Source organism: Eschrichtius robustus, chromosome 19, assembly GCF_028021215.1.
Source record: "Eschrichtius robustus isolate mEscRob2 chromosome 19, mEscRob2.pri, whole genome shotgun sequence".
Classification (NCBI taxonomy): Eukaryota; Metazoa; Chordata; class Mammalia; order Artiodactyla; family Eschrichtiidae; genus Eschrichtius; species Eschrichtius robustus.
Window position 1 is genome coordinate 57,328,229 of NC_090842.1, and position 20,269 is coordinate 57,348,497.

Genomic DNA, 20,269 nt, shown 5'->3' on the forward strand with positions numbered 1-20,269 from the left:
GGGAATCTGATAGCATTGGGGGATTCAGCATTTGACTTGGCTCGTGTGTGTGTCTGTGTATGTATGAGGGAGTATGACGCTGTCCTGGACCTCTGGGGAGCACATGCTCAGGGGACATGGAGTGGGGTTTGGCCGACGGTGAATTTGTCCTTGGCTATGACTGTAAGCCAGAGTCCGTGGTTTTTTGTTGTTTTTTTTTTTCCAAGAGGGAGGAGGAGGATCTTGTGACTGAGGGGGGAGGAGAAAGGGGAGGAGCAAACTGCCCAGGTGCCAGGTTTGGTCATGAGTGGGGAGGTTCCTGCTTGAGGGACAAGCCTCATTGGGAGGGAGGGGTGGCTCAGAAAGCAGCCCTGTGACTGGTCCTGCTGAGGGTAGTGAGAGGGGCCCACCCCTGTTGCTTGCATTTGGGATGACTGGTTTTGTTGGTGAGTGGGGGCACTAGAACTGGCTTTAGTTTGGGAGGGGGGGTTGGCTGCGGAGGTTCTATCTGGTCCATGCTGGAGAGTCTGATGCTAGATTTGTAGCAACTCATTTGGGATAGACTCATTTGGGGAGCCAGAAGGTGGCCCTGATGCTTGCATTTGGGGGGTTGGCTTTGGTTGGGGGCCAGAATGCATCATGGTTTTGGCGAACTGTGGTCTTGGGCTGGATCCTCAAGGCTGGATTTGGGGAGTCCTGTGGGCTCATTAAGGAGGCTGGATCTGGGTTGCAGGGGATGGGTCTACCCCACATTGGAGGGATGGTTTGGAGGGAACTAGATTTGGCACTAGTTGGGAGGTTTTTTAGGGGTTCATCTGGCCATATTGGGGGTCTGGGACTAGATATGGGGGCTTCACCTGATACCTTTGGGAATGGGTTGGAGATCTTGAATTGGTCATTATTGGAGGTGGCTGAGACTGAATTGAAGGGTCTAAGGATTGCTGGGGGTGAGGGGTGCAAGACTGAATTGGAAGTGAGCTAAATTAGGTTGGAGGGCTTGTTTTGGAGGGCTGATTTGGCTATGGGTGGGAAGACTGGCCCAGGAACCCTACCTTGGGGCTTAGGCCTTATGAGGAGTTGAGAAGGGCTGCCCTGAGGACAGAGGGCTAAGAGATGATGCATTCTGGGGACCCTTTCATCCATCCCCTACTACCTAGGAGAGGGCTTAAGCTGCACACCCCTGCCATAAAGGCCTCACTTGCACAGCTTTTTCCATCCCACCCTTCTCTCCCTCCCCAGTCCTAGAAGCCTAGGCCCTGAACCTGGGACGTTGTGGAGGGGATGGGGGTGGCTATGGCAGGTTGTGGGGAATTGGCTGAGCCCCTCCCCCGTCCTGCACAGCTGGATGGCTGGATCCATGAGAAGATGCTGATGGCGCGAGACAGCACGCGGGAAGACGGCCACAAGCTGCATAAGAGATGGCTCCGGCATCAGGCGTTCATGGCAGAGCTGGCTCAGAATAAGGAGTGGCTGGAGAAGATTGAGAGGGTGAGCATGCAGAAGGACCCGCTGCCCATGCCAGGTGCCAGGGGCCTCCAGGGAACCCATGTCTCACCTCCTTCACCCTCCACTGCCAGCCTGCTCTTCTCATACCCCTGAACTGGTTCAGATAATTTCCACATCTGCTCCTAGTTTTGTGGCCTTGAGTAATTCATGTAACCTCTTTGAGCCTCAGTTTGCCTGTCTATAAAATGGCCAACATCTCTTCTGAATGGTTGTTAAATATTTCACCCCTTCTTATAATCTCCCCCACCAGGCTTCCTTCCACACCATTTGGAGCATTTAAAATAGAAAGTCAGGTAGTCAGGTTGGGGCAGCCCTAGGAAGCTGGGGTTAAAGTGAACATTGGGTTCCTACAACCTTGGGTTCTCATTCTGTCTATGCCTGTTACCAGCTCTGGGGCCTTGGGGGAATTGTGTTAACTTCTTTGAGCCTCAGTTTGCTCTGCTTTATTTTTATTTTTTAATTTAAAATTTTTTATTGAAGTATAGTTGATTTACAACATTGTGTTAGTTTCTGGTATACAGCAAAGTGATTCAGTTATATATATGTATATACATATATACATACATATACACGTATATACATTATTTTTCATATGGTTTATTACAAGATTTTGAATATAGTTCACTGTGCTATACAATTGGACCTTGTTGTTTATGCTCTGCTTTAAAATTAGGAAATAATAAATATAGACTCTTGAGTACATAAAGTGCTTAACACAAGGCCAGGCACCTAGGAGCTGTAATTGCTATGGTATTGTTATTTTTAATATGTAATATGATATATGTGGCTCTAGGCCAACATATATTGGAGCTTGACTTCAGCTTGGAGGGACCCAGGCAGATTTTTGCTCTAAGCACCAACTCCCAAAACTGCCCCTAGACCTGCTGCCCTGGATCCCCCCACTCTTGTCACTCAAACAGAGGCACCCAGGTGGGTCTTAAACCATTAAATGGCCACCGATGCCCCATAATGGTGGCACGTGGCAAAGCCACTGTCCTTGACTTTGAGTTTAATGGAGGTTTGTTCTCTCTGCCTCTCTCTCTCTCTGTCTCTTTCTTCCATCTCTCTCTCGCTCCCCTTCTCTGTCTTATGGTCCTCTTCCCATGTTTCTAACATTGTGCACGTCTCTGTATCCATCACTCTATGGCTATCTGTCTCTCTCTGTCTCCTTCCCATGCCTCTGTGTTGTCTGTCTCCCTCCCCACACCTCTGTCTATCTGTCTGTCTCTCCTCGTCTCTCTTCCCATGCTTGGTGCTTTCTCTGCAACCACCCCTCATGTCTCTGTCTCTCTGTGTGTCTCCAACTCCTTGATTCTGTCTCTCTCTCCACATCTCTCCCTGTGTTCTGCTGCCCCCATATTTCTCTGTCCCTCCCCACCGTCCACTCCCTCCCCCTCATTTCCTGCCTCCCATCGTCTGGGGCAGGAGGGCCAGCAACTGATGCAGGAGAAACCAGAGCTGGCAGCCTCGGTGCGGAAGAAGCTGGGTGAGATCCGGCAGTGCTGGGCGGAGCTGGAGAGCACCACCCAGGCCAAGGCGAGGCAGCTCTTTGAGGCCAGCAAGGCCGACCAGCTGGTGCAGAGCTTCGCTGAGCTGGACAAGAAGCTCCTTCACATGGAAAGCCAGCTGCAAGATGTGGACCCTGGTGGGGACCTGGCCACTGTCAACAGCCAGCTCAAGAAGCTGCAGGTACGGCCTGGCTGACACAGACGAGGGCTTTCTAAACACAGTGGGGCCAGAGTCAGGGTCAGATCCCACTTGAGGTATTTCAAACAGAGGGGATTTAAGATAGGGGTTTATTTCAAATGTGTTAGAAGGGCTGGAAACAGAAAGGGAATACTGAGGCAGTCCAGCTAGTAGCCACTGTTGGAAGCACCCAGCTCCCCTAGGGCAGGGGGTACAAAGGGGGAGGAAAGATTTAGAGCCAAAAAGCAGTAGGTAGATAACAAGCACACTGAGGGTTTTCCAGGACCCTGACACCTGTTTCCTGGATGGAGAAAAGGCCCAGAGGTAGGGGGCTGGCTTTGCAAAGAATAATAACAGCATTCATGGGACTTCCCTGGCGGTCCGATGGTTAAGACTCGGCGCTCCCAGTGCAGGGGGCACGGGTTCGATCCCTGGTGGGGGAACTAAGATCCCCATGCCACTCAGGCGGCCAAAATAAATAAATGAATAAAATAACAGCATTCATGGAGTGCTTCCCCCACCAGCCTCTGTGCCGAGCTCTCACTGACTCCTCCCAGCAACCCTAAGAGATTGGTACTGTCATTATCCCCCATTTGACCAACGGGGAAACTGAGGCACGGAAGGTAGAGCGCCTGGCCCAAGGACACACAGCTAACCAGTGTCTCCATTACAAAACAGCGGCTCTTAGAGAACAGACACAGTGTCTGCTTTATCTCTGCTCCTAGCCTGGAAGCCTGTGGTGCTTGGTATCTTAACTGTTTGATGCGCTGACTGGAGGTGCGAATGTAGGAGTTGCGTCTCACCTCCCAAGGTGTGACAACTCCTGCCTTTACATCCCAGGAACAATGCCTGAGGCTCTGGGAGGTGAACTAATGGCCCAGGGTAGCCAGTGGCAGAGCTTGGATTCAAATCCAGGTCCCTCAACTCTTCACCACTCCTGCACAGTTATGCTTCTAAAGTGCTTGACATAGTGTCTGGCAAAAAAAAAAAAAAAAAAAGTCAACTGATAATAAAAGCACATGACACTAATTAGTATTTATTCAGTTATCTATGCAGCAAATCTTTATTGAGCACCTATGTCAACACGCTAGGCACTTTTCTGGAATACAGCAGTAAGCAGAACTGACAAAAACTTATGGCCCCCGTGGGGCTCACATTCTGGTGCGGGAGACGGGCAAAGACGCAGAGCAACAGATCTGAATAGGATGTCACGAACATCATTGCTTTCTGTACCCCAGCGGTTCTCAACTGCCTTGTCTCCAGGATCCCTTTACCTCTTACAAATCACTGAGATCCCAAAGAGCTTGTTTGTGTGTTTAATATTTACTATATTAAACATGAAAACTGAGACATATTTAAACGATTGATTTGTTTTAAAACAACAACAATAAATCAATCACATATGAACCCCAAAGCATTCTTTTATGAAGAATAACTATATTTTCCAAAACAACAAAAAAATGTAGGCAGAAGATTGGCATCGTTTTCAACGTTGCAGCTCCCTTTCATGCCTGGCTTGAAAGAGCACTGGAGGGAATTCCCTGACGGTCTAGTGGTTAGCGCAGGTTCGATCCCTGGTCGGGGAACTAAGATCCTGCATGCCACCCGTTGTGGCCAAAAAAAAAAAAGAGCACTGGCTTCTCACCTCTGCTTCTGCATTCAATGTCTCTTGCAATAGCACTGGTCATACGGTCCCTGTAAAACCCTGCTGTGCACCTGGAAGAGAATGAGAGGGATGAAGGCAAATAACAGCTTAGTATTTTTTTTAAACCATGTTGTAACCTTGCAGACCCCTTGAAAAGATCTTGGGAATCCCCAGGAGTACCCGGACCACACTTTGAGAACCGCTGATCTGTGTTCTGTGCCAGCCACTGATAACCTGTCCCTCCTCCCCAGCAGCCCTACGAGGGAAGTGCTGTGGTTTATCCTCACTGGACATGCGAGGACACCACGGCACAGAAAGAGTCCTGGCTCTCCCAAAGTCACACAGCCACCAAGTGGCCATTCAGGACCACATTTAGTTCCCATCCACCCTCCTCCCTCGATACTCCCAGACCATAGTGGGGAACATGTCCCTCTCACTGGCCTCTGAAAAATCCATCACTGCCTGAGGTCCACACTGCATTAGCTGGGCAGACAGTGGTCACACAGGGATGACTCGGTCCCAGGTCTGCTCTGAGGGATCACCTGGAATATCGGCAGAAACAAGTGGTGGCCTGGATGGTCAGACAGAGGAGGGGGCAAGGAGTAGTAGCAGCCAGGGGCCAAGTGATGAAAGCCCTAAGGGGTGGCAGACAGACCTGGGTTCAAATCCCAGCCAGGGCGCAAGTGTAGTCCCTCTCTGAACCTCTGTCGTCCCTTCTTAAGTAGGACTGCCCCAGCGTGGGCATCCCAGGGCCAGGTGAAGGTGTGCGCTGGGATGTGGTGAGTTCCCAGCAAATGGGGATCTGTGACTGTCAGGGTCCCAACAGGAAACAGAAGGCATGCTCCACTGAGGACGATTTGAAGAGGGCCTATCGAGAGTCTTGACAAAGGTGTGAGCAGGGAATGGGGAAGCCTTGGGGCCAATAGCAGGGAGCTTCACTTCCGGGCAGGGGTGAGGGGGGTGGGGGAGGACAGAGGGTGCAGAGTCGCCTGGAAGGAGCGGGGACCCTTAGGCAAGAATGGCCGCTGCTGCAGGGAGGAGCCGGGAAATGAAAGGTCCGCTCCCCTTAGTTCACAGGACGTACTTCATGGGTGCAGTCCCACGGGACCCCACACTCGGTTTTGTGCTCTGCTCTCCTGTTTTGAAATTCTTTTGGCCGTGCCGCGGAGCATGCAGGATCTTAGTTCCCCGACCAGGGATAGAACCCGTGCCGCCTGCAGTGGAAGCGTGGATTCTTAACCGCTGGACCGCCAGGGAAGTCCCTGTCCTGTTTTGAAATTCTTAACATTTGAATCAAGGGACCTGCACTTTCATTTTGCACTGGGCCCTGCAAATTATATAGCCAATCCTGAGCCCAGCCCACCTGGAAGCCAGAAGGCAGGGGAGCCAGTTGCTGTGGTCCATACAGGTCAGCCCACCCCACTCCGCCCCCGCCGACCCCAGGGCACAGAGCAGGATGGAGAAGCTTAGACTGTGGGTCAGGAGGGGCAAATGGAGACCTCCAGCACAGCAGCAACTATTACTAGGATTATTCATTGTCTTAACGATGATTACTAACTCTTCCTCAGCAGTTTATTGCAGTGAATAAAAGCACAGACTCAGGACTCAGCAGGTGTGGGTTTGAATCAGAGCTCTGCCACTTACTAGGTGTGTGATGTTAGGCACGTGGCTTTGCCTCTGGTCTGAGCCTCAGGCACCTCCTCTGTGCAAAGGGAAGGACCCTAACGCTAAGCCATTTGGTGACAGTGGGACTCTGGGTGGCAGTACATGCCAAGGTCAAGGCCATGGATGCTGGAGCCTGGCTGCCTGGGGTCAAGCCCAGCTCTGTGGCTTACCAACTGGCTAACTTGGAAATATGTCTCTTTTTGTGCGTCAGTTTCTTCTTCAGTCAAGTGGACATAATAACCGTAGTGATTTCACACGAACATTGTAAAGATTACAAGACATACTGCATGATGTAGTTTCAGAATTGCTGACCCAGCAAATCCAACTAAGAGACAGTTCCTGCTTACAGGTTTTAAATTTTTAATTGTCTTCCGCCAGAGGGCACATCGTCACTATACTGTGTTCAAAAGTTGGGTTATTTCTCTGCCTTCCATAGATTATGTTATTTATGTGAAATAGTTGTTTCATTTGTTTCTGATTATATTCCAGTTTGGCACTTCCCCCCATCCATGTAGCTTTTAAAAAATGTATTTGGCGGGGCGGGGGGAGGTGCTGTGTGAGACATTAATATAGTGCCGAAAGTTAGAACTGTCAGTTTATAGTTCACCTGGTTGTGACAGATTGCTCGCCTGAGTCCTGATGCCATTTAATGCTCTCGCCCCAGCAGCAAATGAGAGCTCCTGTTTCTACCCATACTTGCCAACACTTGGTGTTGGCAGACTTTTTAGATTTTTTTCCCAGTCTGGTGAATAGGCAGCGTATCTCACTGTGGTCTTTGCATTTGCATTTTGTGGAGAACTGGTGACCTTGAGCATCCTTGTCTCCCTTTTTGGCCACTTAGGTTTCAGAGGGAAGGTTTGGGGCCTCCTGCCCTAGCCAAGTGCAGAGCCGGCTCTTCCCTCCACATGGAGGGGGTTAGGCCCACCAAGCCCTGGGGACCAGGAGGTGAGGTCCCCATTGTTTAAGGGAGAGACTGAGGCCCAGGGCGGATGAGAGCCTGGGTGGGGGGGGTCATGCAGCGATGGGTAGGCCCAGCATAGGACTCCTGGCCCCTTTCCCCAGCAGAGGGAGCCCGAGGTGGGGAGTGACTCAGTGGGCCAAGGCCCCCATATGGAGTCCAGCTGGGCCTCAGGAGCTGCCACTGGGGAGGGGAGCGGCCTCCCAAGGCCCTGCTGTCCCCTGGGGCCTGCCTGAGATCCCAGACACTGGGCATATGCAGGAGGGAGGGGGTCGGTCCAGCCGGGCACATCTCCTGGCTGCCCTACCCCTCAGGGCACCAGGGCCAGGCTGGGCTGCGGGAGGTGCTGGCTCGGGGTCTGAGGGGGTGTGGCTGTGAGAGTGCTCCCTCCCCCCTCTGCCTCACTCTGGGTCTGCCTCCCAGTCGTGCTCCCTCAGTTCCTCTGTGTCTCTGTTTCTCTTAGTTTTTTTCTCTCTCTTTCTCACCTGTTTGTCTGTCTCTCTGTCTCTGTCTCTTTATCTCTCTCTGTCTTACTCTCTCACTCTCTTCTCTCCGTCTCTTTTCATTTCAGTTCTCCATCTCTGCCCCCCTCCCTTGATCTCTCCTCATCCCTGTGTCCTCGTCGTGTCCTTCCCCTTGTCCCCCACCCCAGCTGCTGCAGCAGCCTTCCTGGAACCCCGCCTCCCAGGTCTAGGCCATGTGACCCAGAGTCCTCCTTCAGGGCCTCCTCCAACTGTCTTTCCCGGCTGAGGGGCCAGATGGTAGAGTCCCAAACCCCTGCTTTCCCAGTCCCCAGGGGTCTGACCAGCTGGCCTGGCTCAGCCATGGGCTCTTGCTTGGGGAGGGAAGCGGGGAGCTGGTCTCCTGCCATCTAAGGGGGACCAGTCAGGGGAAGATGCACTTGGAGTCTTTGCAGCCGCTGAGCTGAGTCCGTAAAGACTACCTCCCACCCTAAGCCAGGCTCTTTTCTCTGGCCGAGAAAACACCCTCTTCGCCCCTTTTCATTCTTTGCCCCACATTTCTTCATCTAGCTCATCATGGCCCAGAGTCAGGAGCTACACAGTCCAGGGTTTGAACCCTCGTTCTCCTACTGTGTGACTGAGGACAAGTGACCCCACCTTTCTGAGCCACATCACCCGCAATTACAGAGAAGCAGAGTGACTGAGGGCCACTAGGGTTTCGTGGTCACGTGGTCCTGGGTTCAAATTCTGGTTCTGGCAGTTTTTACTCTGGACCAGGCATTGATCGTCTCTGAGCCTCAGTCTCCCCAGCTGGAATACGGGAAGAACAGCAGGTGGATCCGAGTAGGAATCAGGTTGATGTGGGGGTCAGGGCTTGTGTGTCACCATGCAGCAGAGCGCCTGCAGCTCTTTTGGAAGTAGGCTCTTCTGGTTTTTGTTTGTTTGTTTTGGTTTTTACCTTTAGTGTCTTTTTTTTTTTTTTTTAAATTTTTTATTTATTTATTTATTTATTTATTTATTTATTTTTGCTGTGTTGGGTCTTCGTTTCTGTGCGAGGGCTTTCTCTAGTTGCGGCAAGTGGGGGCCACTCTTCATCGCGGTGCGCGGGCCTCTCACTATCGCGGCCTCTCTGGCTGCGGAGCACAGGCTCCAGATGCGCAGGCTCAGTAGTTGTGGCTCACGGGCCTAGCCGCTCCGCGGCATGTGGGATCTTCCCAGACCAGGGCTCGAACCCATGTCCTCTGCATTGGCAGGCAGATTCTCAACCACTGCGCCACCTGGGAAGCCCTAATGTCTTTTTGAATTTTTTTTATTTTTAATTTTTTTTGGCTGTGCTGCGCGGCTTGGGGGATGTTAGTTCCCCGACCGGGGACTGAACCCAGGGCCTCAGCAGTGAGAGCACGGAGTTCTAACACTGGACCACCAGGGAATTCCCAAAATACACACTCTTAAAGAGTACAATTCAGTGATTTTTAGTGTATTTACAAAGTCGAGTGACTCTCACCACTATCTAATTCCAGAACATTTGCATCACCCCAAAGAGAAACCCCGCACCCATTAGTTCCCTCTACTAGTCTACTTTCTGTCTCTACAGATTTGCCTATTTTGGACATTTCATATAAATGGAATCGTACAATATATTGTCCTTTGTGTCTGGCTTCTTTCACTTAATGTTTTCAAGAATCATCCATGTTGTTCCTTTGGTTTTAACGTTTAAAGCTAGTTTACTTTTTTTTAAAATGCTAACCTTTAATACCAAGAGAAGCAGAAGAGCATGGTGACCAATCCAACAAACAAAATCAACAAACATTTATGGAGACTTACTCTGTGCCAGGCATGGAGCCAGGAGCTGGGCTCCAGTTGTGAACAATACAAACATCCCCATCTTCCCTGACCTCATATGCTGTTGTGAGGATTAAACTAATTCATTCTTGTCAAGTGCTTAGAGCTTAGAGCAATGTGTTACCCATTATTGCTGTTATGGCAAGAAGTTCAAACAGAAGGGTATGATGTGAAAAGTGAAAAGCCTTCCTTCCGCCTCCACATGCAAGCCCCACTCCGCAGGGATGTAACTGCTCTCAACTGTTTCTCCTCTATCCTTCTAGAAATATACTATGCATACCCACACACATACACGTGACATACAGACTATAGTGAAGCTTGCCTTTTCACTTGACAAAACACCCTAGGCATCCTTCCTTGTCACAAAAATCTAGGATATAGTCTGTCCTTTTAAACTGTTGCATGGTATTCCAGGGGAAGTTTGACAGTGTCATTAACCAGCCTTTGAGAAACCTTCGGGCTGTTCCCAGTCTTCTGCTAGTATAAATAATGCCACAACAGACATCCCTGTCCATATGTATTTGAGCCTATGTGCAAATATTTCTGTAGAAAATAATCCTCAAAGTAAAATTTTGGGACCAAAAGGTGTATACATTAAACTTTTTGATAAATAGTGCCAAGTGTTCTCCTGAAAAGGCAGTGGACACACCTGCAATGTGATAGGCATCCATCTCCCCACATGGTTACCATCATTAGGTATTAGCAAGCTTTTTCATCTCTGCTAATCTGAGAAGTGAAAGATACTGTTTTGTAGTTATTTGAATTTGCATTTTCCTAAACATTGAAGGAGGCTGAACATCTTTTCATGTGTTTAAGGACCATTGGACTTCTGTATCCTTAGCCCATGTTTGCAGGAAAGGATACACATTAAATGGGTGTTCAAAATATGTGGCATTTTTGTAGAAGTAGAAAAGTGGCAGCCCCTGGAATTATTCCATCTCAGGTCACACGGCCACTTGCTGGAGAGGTGGTAGAGGAGTTTTCATTTCATGGGGAAGTGGAACTTATAACCTTCATATTTCAGACTATATTTGAAAGTTTCCTGAATTCTAATGCATTTTTATTTTTCTACACATCACTACAGTGTTTTCCTTAGCGAAAAACTTTTGGGGATGACTATTTCATTTTTCTTTGATTTCTGCCACTTATAATTGTGCCTTTAAAATTTTTTCCGTTGCACATGGTTTTGACTTGTTACAAGGTTTGATTTTTACCCATTTTTATGACTCCTACAGATTGTGAACTGTATCAGCTGGGGTTCTTCGGGGTGCAGTTCATAGGACTTAGGCTAAAAGGGGACAGTGTTGGCTCACATAGCTGGAAGATCCAGGGGGTATGAGATTGGGGCATGGCTGCATCGGTTCCTCAAATTCCATTCTCAGGAATCTCTCTGTCTTTGTTTCTGCACCCTGCTTTTCTCTGTGTTGGCCTCGTCACTGGGGAGCCTGTTCCCTCTTGGCGGCAAAATTGTCTCCAGTATCCCCGGGTTGTGTTCTTCTACCTTTAGGAATACAATGGGAAGGAGACCACCCCTTTTGAGCTCACACACCTTTCCAGCAAAAGTGGGAAGAGTTTTCATTGGCTGACTTAGGTTACATACCTTCTCTTACCCAATCCTTGTGGCCAGGGTGATTCAGTGTTCTCATTGACCAGGCCTGAATCACATGGCCATTATTGGGCCGCTTGGTTTCATCAGCCCCTTAGGAAGCAGGAATAGTTTTCATTGGCCCAGCTTAGGTAATATGACCATCCCTGACCCAGTGTTCTGATTGGCCAGGTTTAGATCATGTGGCCACCTTGGCCCTCTAGGTTTTATTAGTTCCTCAAGAAGTTCAGGACCTGAGAGCGGGTTTTCAGTTGCTGCAAAGGAAGGGACGGATGTTAGGCGGGCAAAACCAACCCCTCTGCACTACAGAACCTTCCAACAAAAGTCTTGATTTGGTTCTTAAGTTTCCAGCTTCGGGTTGCAGTCTTTTGCTGTAATCTGTTACCACTTAATTTCATTATTTTGTTTTCTTTTCTAGATTTCCCCCATCTGTTTAGAATCACACAATACATACAATTTTTTTTTGGTAAAAGATCCTACTAACCTAGAAATCTTCGGTAAAACATAAAGTATCACTTCAACATGCCTCCGGATCCCACACTCCAAAGGGAACTTCAACTATTATTTGGTGTGCATCCTTCTAGATCTCTTTCTATGTGTTAATAGATGTACCTATATGGATTACTGATGGTTTTATTTTCTTTGTATTTCATGCTTAATTTAAATTCTTGAATAAATAAATATCATGGTTCAGACACCAAAAACTATATAAAAAATCCTATGTGAAAAGTCTCTCCTTCATCCCTGTACCCATTCACTAAATTCTCATCTCCTCAATAGGTACCATCTGTTATTAATTTCTTGTTTATTCCAGGGAATTTTTATGCATGTGTAATCCACTACAAATATCTATTCATAGGTATGTTCTAAAATTTTTTTCCTCTTAACAGTAAATCTTGGGTATTATTCAATACTGATGTGGATTTGTTTAACCGTTTCACTCTTGATGAGCATCGAGGTTGTTTCCATTTTTTTTTCCCCCATTATAAGCTCTGCTATGATGAGATCTTTGGACAGACATCTCTGCTATGATGAACATCCTTGGACAAATATCTTTGTGCATATGTGCCAGTGTTTCTTTTTTTTATTAATTAAGTTTTATTATTATTATTTATTTTATTTATTTTATTTTTGGCTGCATAGGGTCTTCGTTGCTGTGCACGGGCTTTCTCTAGTTGCAGCGAGTGGGGACCACTCTTCATTGCGGTGTGCGGGCTTCTCATTGCGGTGGATTCTCTTGTTGCGGAGCGTGGGCTCTAGGCGCACGGGCTTCAGTAGTTGTGGCATGCGGGCTCAGTCGTTGTGGCTCGCGGGCTCCAGAGCGCAGGCTCAGTAGTTGTGGCGCACAGGCTTAGTTGCTCCACAGCATGTGGGATCTTCCTGGACCAGGGCTCGAACCCGTGTCCCCTGCATTGGCAGACGGATTCTTAACCACTGCGCCACCAGGGAAGTCCCTGTGCCCGTGTTTCTTTAAATACATTCCTAGAAGTGCAAGTGCCAGTGCTGGATCAAAGCATTTTGACACATATTGCATTTTGATAGGACCTGCCAAACTGCCTTCCAGAAAGGCTCTACTAATTTACACCACCACTGACAATGGCTGAGTGTGCCCATCTCCCTGTATCTTTGCCAACACTAGATATTATTGATCTTTTAAATTTTTGCCAATCTGATGAATAGAAAAGGATACCTTGTTTTAATCTGTATTATCCTGCTGATTAGTGAGACTGGGAATCTTTTCGTGCGCTTATTTTTTCTTCTTTGTGTTGCCTGTTCACATCTAATGCCCGTTTCTCTATTGGGCAATCTCTCTTTGCTGATGTCATTCATTTGTGCATTGAACAAACCGCAACTGAAGGCCTATTACATGCTGGACACTGTTCTAGGCACTTGGGAATACAGAGGTGAATTCACACAGCCTCTGCCCTCATGAAGCTCACATTCCAGAAGCAGGAGACCAATAAAAAAAGGCCTCACAAGTAAAGACAGTTATCCGATGGTGGTTAAGTGCTGCAGAGACAAAGGAAGCAGGATAAAAGGGAATTCTTTTACTGTTAAAGAAACTAGTGCCTTGCTCTAACACACACTATTTTTCCACCTTGTCACTTGCCTTTAACTAAATCTAGAAATTTTGGTTGTAGCAAAAGTATTTTTTTTAAACAGAAGTATTTTTTGTGGCCAGATTTATAAATCTTTCCCTTTACGGTTTATGTGCTTGGAAAGATTTTCTCCATCCCAAGATTATAAAAGCATTTGCCCCGGTTTTCTTAGTATGCCTTATGGATTTACTTATTCCACTTAAGTCTTTAATCCATCTGGAATTATTTTCAGCATAAAGAGTGAGAAAGGGATCCAGCTAAATTGGTCAGCGACTTGGCCCCTGACCATTCATTGAATAACCCATCCTTTCCTCGGAGGTTGGAAATGGCATCTATAAACTGTATGAATTCTCCTGTGTATTTGGGTCTGCTTTTGCACTTTCTGTCTATCCCTGTGGCACATCAACCATTATAGCTTTGTATTTATTTTTGATATTTGGAAAGGTTGACTCTTTGGACAAATTACCTAACTTTTCTGGGCCTCAGTTTCCTCCTCGGTAACATAGGAATACCACCAACCTCGAAGGGTTTTTCTGAGAACTAATGAACTAATGGGCCACTTTAGTCCAGGGGGTCAGGAAAGACTCTTTGAAAGGGTAACAGCTGAGCTAAAATCTGATTGACTGGGAAGAGCATGCCTGGCAGAGGGGAATAGTTACGGCAGAGGCCTTGAGACAGGAACTAGCTTAGTGGCTTGCAGGATCAGAGAGGAGGGCAGCGCTTCTGGAAGGAATTGGGCCAGGAGAGAGTGGAATAGTGGGCCTCGACCAGGGGTTTGGCTGTCACCATAAAGGTCCTGGAGAGCCACAGCGGGATCAGGAGGGAGGGTGGGGCCTGCTGACCCTACCCTTGTCCCTACAGTCGATGGAGTCTCAAGTGGAGGAGTGGTACCGCGAGGTGGGAGAGTTGCAGGCGCAGACGGCGGCGCTGCCGCTGGAGCCGGCGAGCAAGGAGCTGGTGGGCGAGCGGCAGAACGCGGTGGGCGAGCGCCTGGTGCGTCTGCTCGAGCCGCTGCAGGAGCGCCGCCGCCTGCTGCTCGCCTCCAAGGAGCTGCACCAGGTGGCGCACGACATCGAGGACGAGCTGGTGAGGATCCGCTCGGGGATCTGGGGCGGGGCCAGGATAAGAGGCGGGGTGTGCGAGGGTGGGGCGGGGCATGAGGCCAGAGGCGGGCCAGTGGGCAGAGGGGGTGGAGACTGGGATGGGGGCGGGGCCGTGGGACTTAGGAGGGTTCAAGGGTGGAGATGGCTGAGGGACCTATCCACTAATAAGCAGATAGACTCACTCAGTCATTCAGTCCTTAACGTTTTCACTTATTCACTCATTCCTTCACTCTTTCAAATTTCATTAACACTTTCAGTCACTCATTGATTTATTCATGAAGTTATTGATTTATTCATCCACTCATCCTTTATTCCTTCTTTCACTCATTTACTTATTATTCACTTACTCACTTGTCACTCATCCATTCATTTCCTCATTCAGTCATTCACTAATTTGCTCATTCACTTGATCATTCTGGGCCCAACCCTGTGCTTACATGATGCTAGGTCACAGGAGTGACCAAGGCAGACCCTGTTCCTGACTCAGAGTCCAAAGGGGAAAACAGACTTGTCCTAAGTCAGTGACAACCCAATGTGGTTAGGAATATGATGGGGGAAGCAGGGGGCTGTGAAAGCCGGGAGGAGGCATCTGGCCAAGTTCCAAAGTCAGGGAGAGCTTCCTGGAGGAGGGGATGTCTGAGCTGAGACGTGAAGGAAGAGTGCATATGAGGGAGCCTGCTGAGGGAGTGGGAAGGGAATTCCAGAAAGCAAGACCTGCCTGTGCAAAGGCCAGAGGTAAGCATGAGCCTGGCTCGAGTGCAGAGAGCAAGACAGAACATGTCCAGAGGACACTGAAGACATGAGCAGACTTTTAGGTGAGGAAGGGCCTTGGATGCTGGGAGGGCTTGGATGCTTACAGTTTAGTTGGGAGGGAGGGGTCCTTGCCCTGCTCCCTGTGTCCTTCCCTTGACCTGCTCCCTGATTCCTCTCCAGGCATGGGTCCAGGAGCGGCTGCCACTGGCCATGCAGACAGAACGAGGCAGTGGTTTGCAGGAGGTCCAGCAGTACATCAAAAAGAACCAGGTGAGCAGAGCCATGGCAAGGGAGTGGGTTAGGACACATTTGGATACGAATGATAGAAAACAGCTCAAGGTGGTTAAAGCCAAAGAGGGGAATTTATAGGCTCTTGTAATTGAGGAGACCGTGGACTGCAGATAGATGCATCAGGTGCTTCCAAGATGTCATGAATCTCTCATTTCCATATTTTTTTTTTCCTGTTAGCTTTGTTCTCAGGCCAGCTCTCCTCTCCTGCTGGTAAAAGAACTCCAACAGATTCAAGTTTACATCCCACCAGTAAAACTGAAGAGAATTTTTCTCTCTCAATAATTTCAGCAGTAGTCCCAGGAATAACTCTTTTGGGCTCAACTTGAATCACATGTCCACGCTGAACTAATCATGGTGGCCAGGGATTTAGACAGCTCTGAATGGCCTGGTCTGGACTAAGGACTCACCCTTGGAACCTGTAGGTGGGGTCAGCCTTAACTTTATCTGGGCTGAGATGGAGACAAGGGGATTCCCCAAATGAAAATTAGGGTCCTGTGACTAGAAGTAAGGACACTGGCTATTGGGCCACGAAAAAGAAAACAAACCAACAAGAACCGCAGACACCTATAGGGAGAGAGGACAGAGATAATCGGAGGGCTGACACCTACACCGAGCACAGTGGGGGGCTTCTGAGCCGCTAAATATCTCTGGACCTTTATTTACCTCTCTGAGACTCAATTCCACATCTAAATAAGTAGAGACTTGGTCTAGAGCCGTGGTTCTCCAATTGCTTAGGGAACCTTTTTGCAGAGGAACCCAATTGCAGAGGAACCCTTTTTTTTTTTTTTTTTTAAATGAATAGCCCAGTTTGCTTTTTTTTTTTAAAAGAAATTCATGTTCTTTATTTATTTATTTATTTATTTATTTACTTATGACTGTGTTGAGTCTTCGTTTCTGTGCGAGGGCTTTCTCTAGTTGCGGCAAGTGGGGACCACTCTTCATTGCGGTGCGCGGGCCTCTCACCATCGCGGCCTCTCTTGTTGCGGAGCACAGGCTCCAGACGCGCAGGCTCAGTAATTGTGGCTCACGGGCCCAGTTGCTCCGTGGCATGTGGGATCTTCCCAGACCAGGGCTCGAACCCGTGTCCCCTGCATTGGCAGGCAGATTCTCAACCACTGTGCCACCAGGAAAGCCCCAGAGGAACCCTTTGATCAAAGCTGCTCTTTCACCAAAGCCCAAAGCAAGACATATATAAGAGGGGTAATAATAATACAGTGCTGGGACCTCCCTGGTGGTCCAGTGGTTAAGACTCTACGCTTCAAGAGGGAAGGGATATGGGAATATATGTATACATATAGCTGATTCACTTTGTTATACAGCAGAAACTAACACACCATTGTAAAGCAATTATACTCCAATAAAGATGTTAAAAAAAAAAACTCCCATCCCCCCAAAAAAAAGACTCTACGCTTCCACTGTAGGGGCACGCGCAGGTTCAATCCCTGGTCGGGGAAACTAATATCCCGAATGCCACGTGGCACGGCCAAAAAATAATAATAATAATGATAACAATAATAATAATACATTGATTAAAGACTTACTATGTGCCAAATACTGTCCTAGGGGGTTATATCAGTTATTTAATTTAATCTCCACGATAACCCTGTGAGGTAGGTATTGTCATTACCACCTTTTATTTTTTAAAAAATCTAAGTTGGGAGAATAGGGCATTGAAGGATGGTGGGAAGGTGAGTACAGAAATTATTTTGGAAAGATTCGTGATTATGCTGCACTTGGTGGAATTCTTTAAGAGGCTAGAGTTTTTCTTTGATTTTTGTTTTTCTATCTTGATGAAAATACTCCTGGCTGTCAACAGTGTTGGGAACAAACAAAATGGGCCCCTCGTTTTCACAGTTGAGGAAACTGATCAAGTGCACTTAATGCTTAAAACTGGGGGAGCTCAGCTGTGTGTGTGAGAGAGTGCTGGCTACATGGGGGCTGTTAAACAAATAATAGCCACTGATGTTGACTGAGCACCTACTGCATGCCAGACACAGTTCTAAGGGCTCCACAGTACAGCAGCCCCACAAGGGAGATATTAGGGGGCCATCGCTAGCCATGTGCCTTCAGCAAGTTCCTCAACCTCCCAGTGCCTCAGTTTCCTCATCTGTAAAATGAGAATGATAATGATGTCTGGCTCCTGGCGTTGGAGTGAGGAGTAAATGAGTGGCTGCAGGGAATTCCCTGGCAGTGCAGTGATTAGGGCTCTGTGCTTCCACCGCGGGAGGCACAGGTTCGCTCCCTAGTGGGGAACTAAGACCCTGCATGCCATGCGGTGTGGCAGGGAAAAAAAAAAAAAGAGTGGCTACATTATGCAAAGCCCTTACTTAGCAAAGTGTCTGGCAGGCACTTGGTGTTGGCTATTATTGTTAACTCCATTTACCAGTTGGGGAACCGAGGCACAGGAGAGGTTAACTAAAGTACTCAGCAATTACAGAGCTGGTGGAGAGAACCTTCTGGGGGTGATGGAAGAATTCTGTATCCTGATCTGGGTACACAGGTGTATAATGTGTAAAAATGTGTTGAGCTGTACCCCTAAGATTTGTGCACTTCACTGTATGTAAATGATACGCATGTAAATGATACCTGTGTTTAGGCCTGTGTTGAAAGCATTAGGGGGGTGATCTTGTTATCATCGGGCATCTTGTTTGAGAGCAGAGTCTCTGGATCGAGCCTCCTGTGTTCAAATCCTGTCACCCCCGTACTAGCTGCTTGTTCTCTGGCAACGTACTTCACCTCTCCGTGCCTGTTTTCCCACCTGCAACGTGGGGGGGATGAGTGAGCGAGGAACCGCAAAATGCTTAAGTGGTGCCCGGCACGTGGTGGGCCATCTGCGGCTGTTTGTTATCCTCTCCTGGGCGGCGCCAGTCGTGGAGGCGCCCTCTGAACGCTCCTCTCCACTCCCACCCCCAGGGCCTGCGGCGGGAGATCCAGGCGCACGGGACGCGCCTGGAGGAGGTGCTGGAGCGCGCGGGCGCCCTGGCGTCGCTGCGCAGCCCCGAGGCTGAGGCCGTGCGCCGCGGCCAAGAGCAGCTGCAGGGCGCCTGGGCCGGACTCCGGGAGGCGGCCGAGCGGCGGCAGCAGGTGCTGGACGCCGCCTTCCAAGTGGAGCAGTATTACTTCGACGTGGCCGAGGTGGAGGCGTGGCTGGGCGAGCAGGAGCTGCTCATGATGAGTGAGGACAAGGGCAAGGTGCGCCCGGGCTGGGGGTGCGGGGGGGCCTGGGGGCGCTGGAGCCCGGGGCCGGCCCCTGCCGCCTCATCGCGGGCGCCGTGTGCCCCCAGGACGAACAGAGCACCCTGCAGCTGCTCAAGAAGCACCTGCAGCTGGAGCAGGGCGTGGAGAACTACGAGGAAAGCATCGCGCAGCTGTCGCGCCAGTGCCGGGCGCTGCTGGAGATGGGGCACCCGGACAGGTGGGCGGGCGGGGGATCGGGGCCACGCGGGGGCCGGGCCGGTTCTTAGGGAACGGTCCAGCAGGATCTGGAGCTTCGCTGTTGGAAATTGGGGCAAGGCCAGGATTGGACATTGGGGTGGGAGGGGTCCCTCATTGCCCCGGGCTGGTGCTTTCGGATTTTGGCGAGTGGCTGGGGGCCGGGAAGAGAGGAGCGGTGCGCAGGGATGTTGGAGGGGGTGGGGCCGGGAGCACTGAGATTTGAGTGTAGGGGAGGGGGGTGATGTCTAGGTCTGAGGGGAGGAGTAAGAGCTCAGGACAGAGAAGGGTCCTCTCCCTAGGACAGAAAAGCCTGGAGCACTGTGATTGGGCGTGGCCTGAGACCTCTTGGACAGCGGGTCACATGGCCTCCCTGAGTTTAAGTGCAGGGCCCACATCTAGGAGGCTGGGCCGAGGGGTGAGATCTGAGACAGAGGCACAGAGCTAGACCTCTGTCCGCCTGAGCCTGGAGACTGGGACTGGAGGTGAGGTGGGTTGGCTGGGGACCCAAGTAGGGGGTCTGGAGTCCCACTCAGGTCGCTGGAGGGGCCAGGTGTGGGACCACAGACTGGAAGGCTGGGAGGGGGTGAGAGGGGCTGATGAGCTTATCAAGCTTAGGAAGGCAGAGTTTTCCCTGAGCGCTGAGATGCAGGTGCTGGGTTGGCTGCATCCAAGGCTTGCAGAAGAGAGTCCCGCCTGAAGGAGTCTGACGGGACTCAACCCTGCCTGAAGGGTGGCCTGCCTGAAGGGTTGCACAGCTCTGCCCTGAGCGGGGGGTGGCAGGGGGTCAGAGCTCTGTCCTGGAAGTCTCAGGGGGCTCCATCCCTCCCCCTCCCTGTCCCCCAGCAGCGAGCAGATCAGCCGGCGGCAGTCTCAGGTGGACCGCCTGTACGTGGCACTCAAGGAGCTGGGCGAGGAACGCCGGGTGGGCCTGGAGCAGCAGTACTGGCTGTACCAGCTCAGCCGCCAGGTGGACGAGCTCGAGCACTGGATCGCAGAGAAGGAGGTGGTAGCTGGCTCGCCTGAGCTCGGCCAGGACTTTGAGCACGTCACGGTGAGCAGCATCAGGAATGAACAGTGAGCCAGTGGCCACTGTGTCTGCTACTAAGGTTCTCTGGGCCTCAGTTTCCCCATCCATAATAGGAGAATTGTAATAGCACCACCTCATGGCTCTGTTGAGACACAGATGGATTAATATAACGTAAAGCCCTTAGGACAGTACTGAGCACACACAGGGCCTAAC

At 49.8% G+C, this 20,269-nt stretch overlaps 1 protein-coding gene across 1 annotated transcript in view; it reads left to right on the plus strand.

Annotated features, from left to right (window-relative positions):
* SPTBN4 (spectrin beta, non-erythrocytic 4) overlaps positions 1 to 20,269 on the plus strand; it is a 71,483-nt gene that overhangs the window by 38,642 nt on the left and 12,572 nt on the right. The window contains exons 18-24 of the mRNA XM_068528283.1: positions 1,321 to 1,467; positions 2,911 to 3,174; positions 14,309 to 14,533; positions 15,484 to 15,573; positions 18,508 to 18,786; positions 18,879 to 19,009; positions 19,876 to 20,080. Of these exons, the coding sequence (XP_068384384.1) occupies positions 1,321 to 1,467; positions 2,911 to 3,174; positions 14,309 to 14,533; positions 15,484 to 15,573; positions 18,508 to 18,786; positions 18,879 to 19,009; positions 19,876 to 20,080 (1,341 nt within the window). The remainder of the gene's footprint in view (positions 1 to 1,320; positions 1,468 to 2,910; positions 3,175 to 14,308; positions 14,534 to 15,483; positions 15,574 to 18,507; positions 18,787 to 18,878; positions 19,010 to 19,875; positions 20,081 to 20,269) is intronic.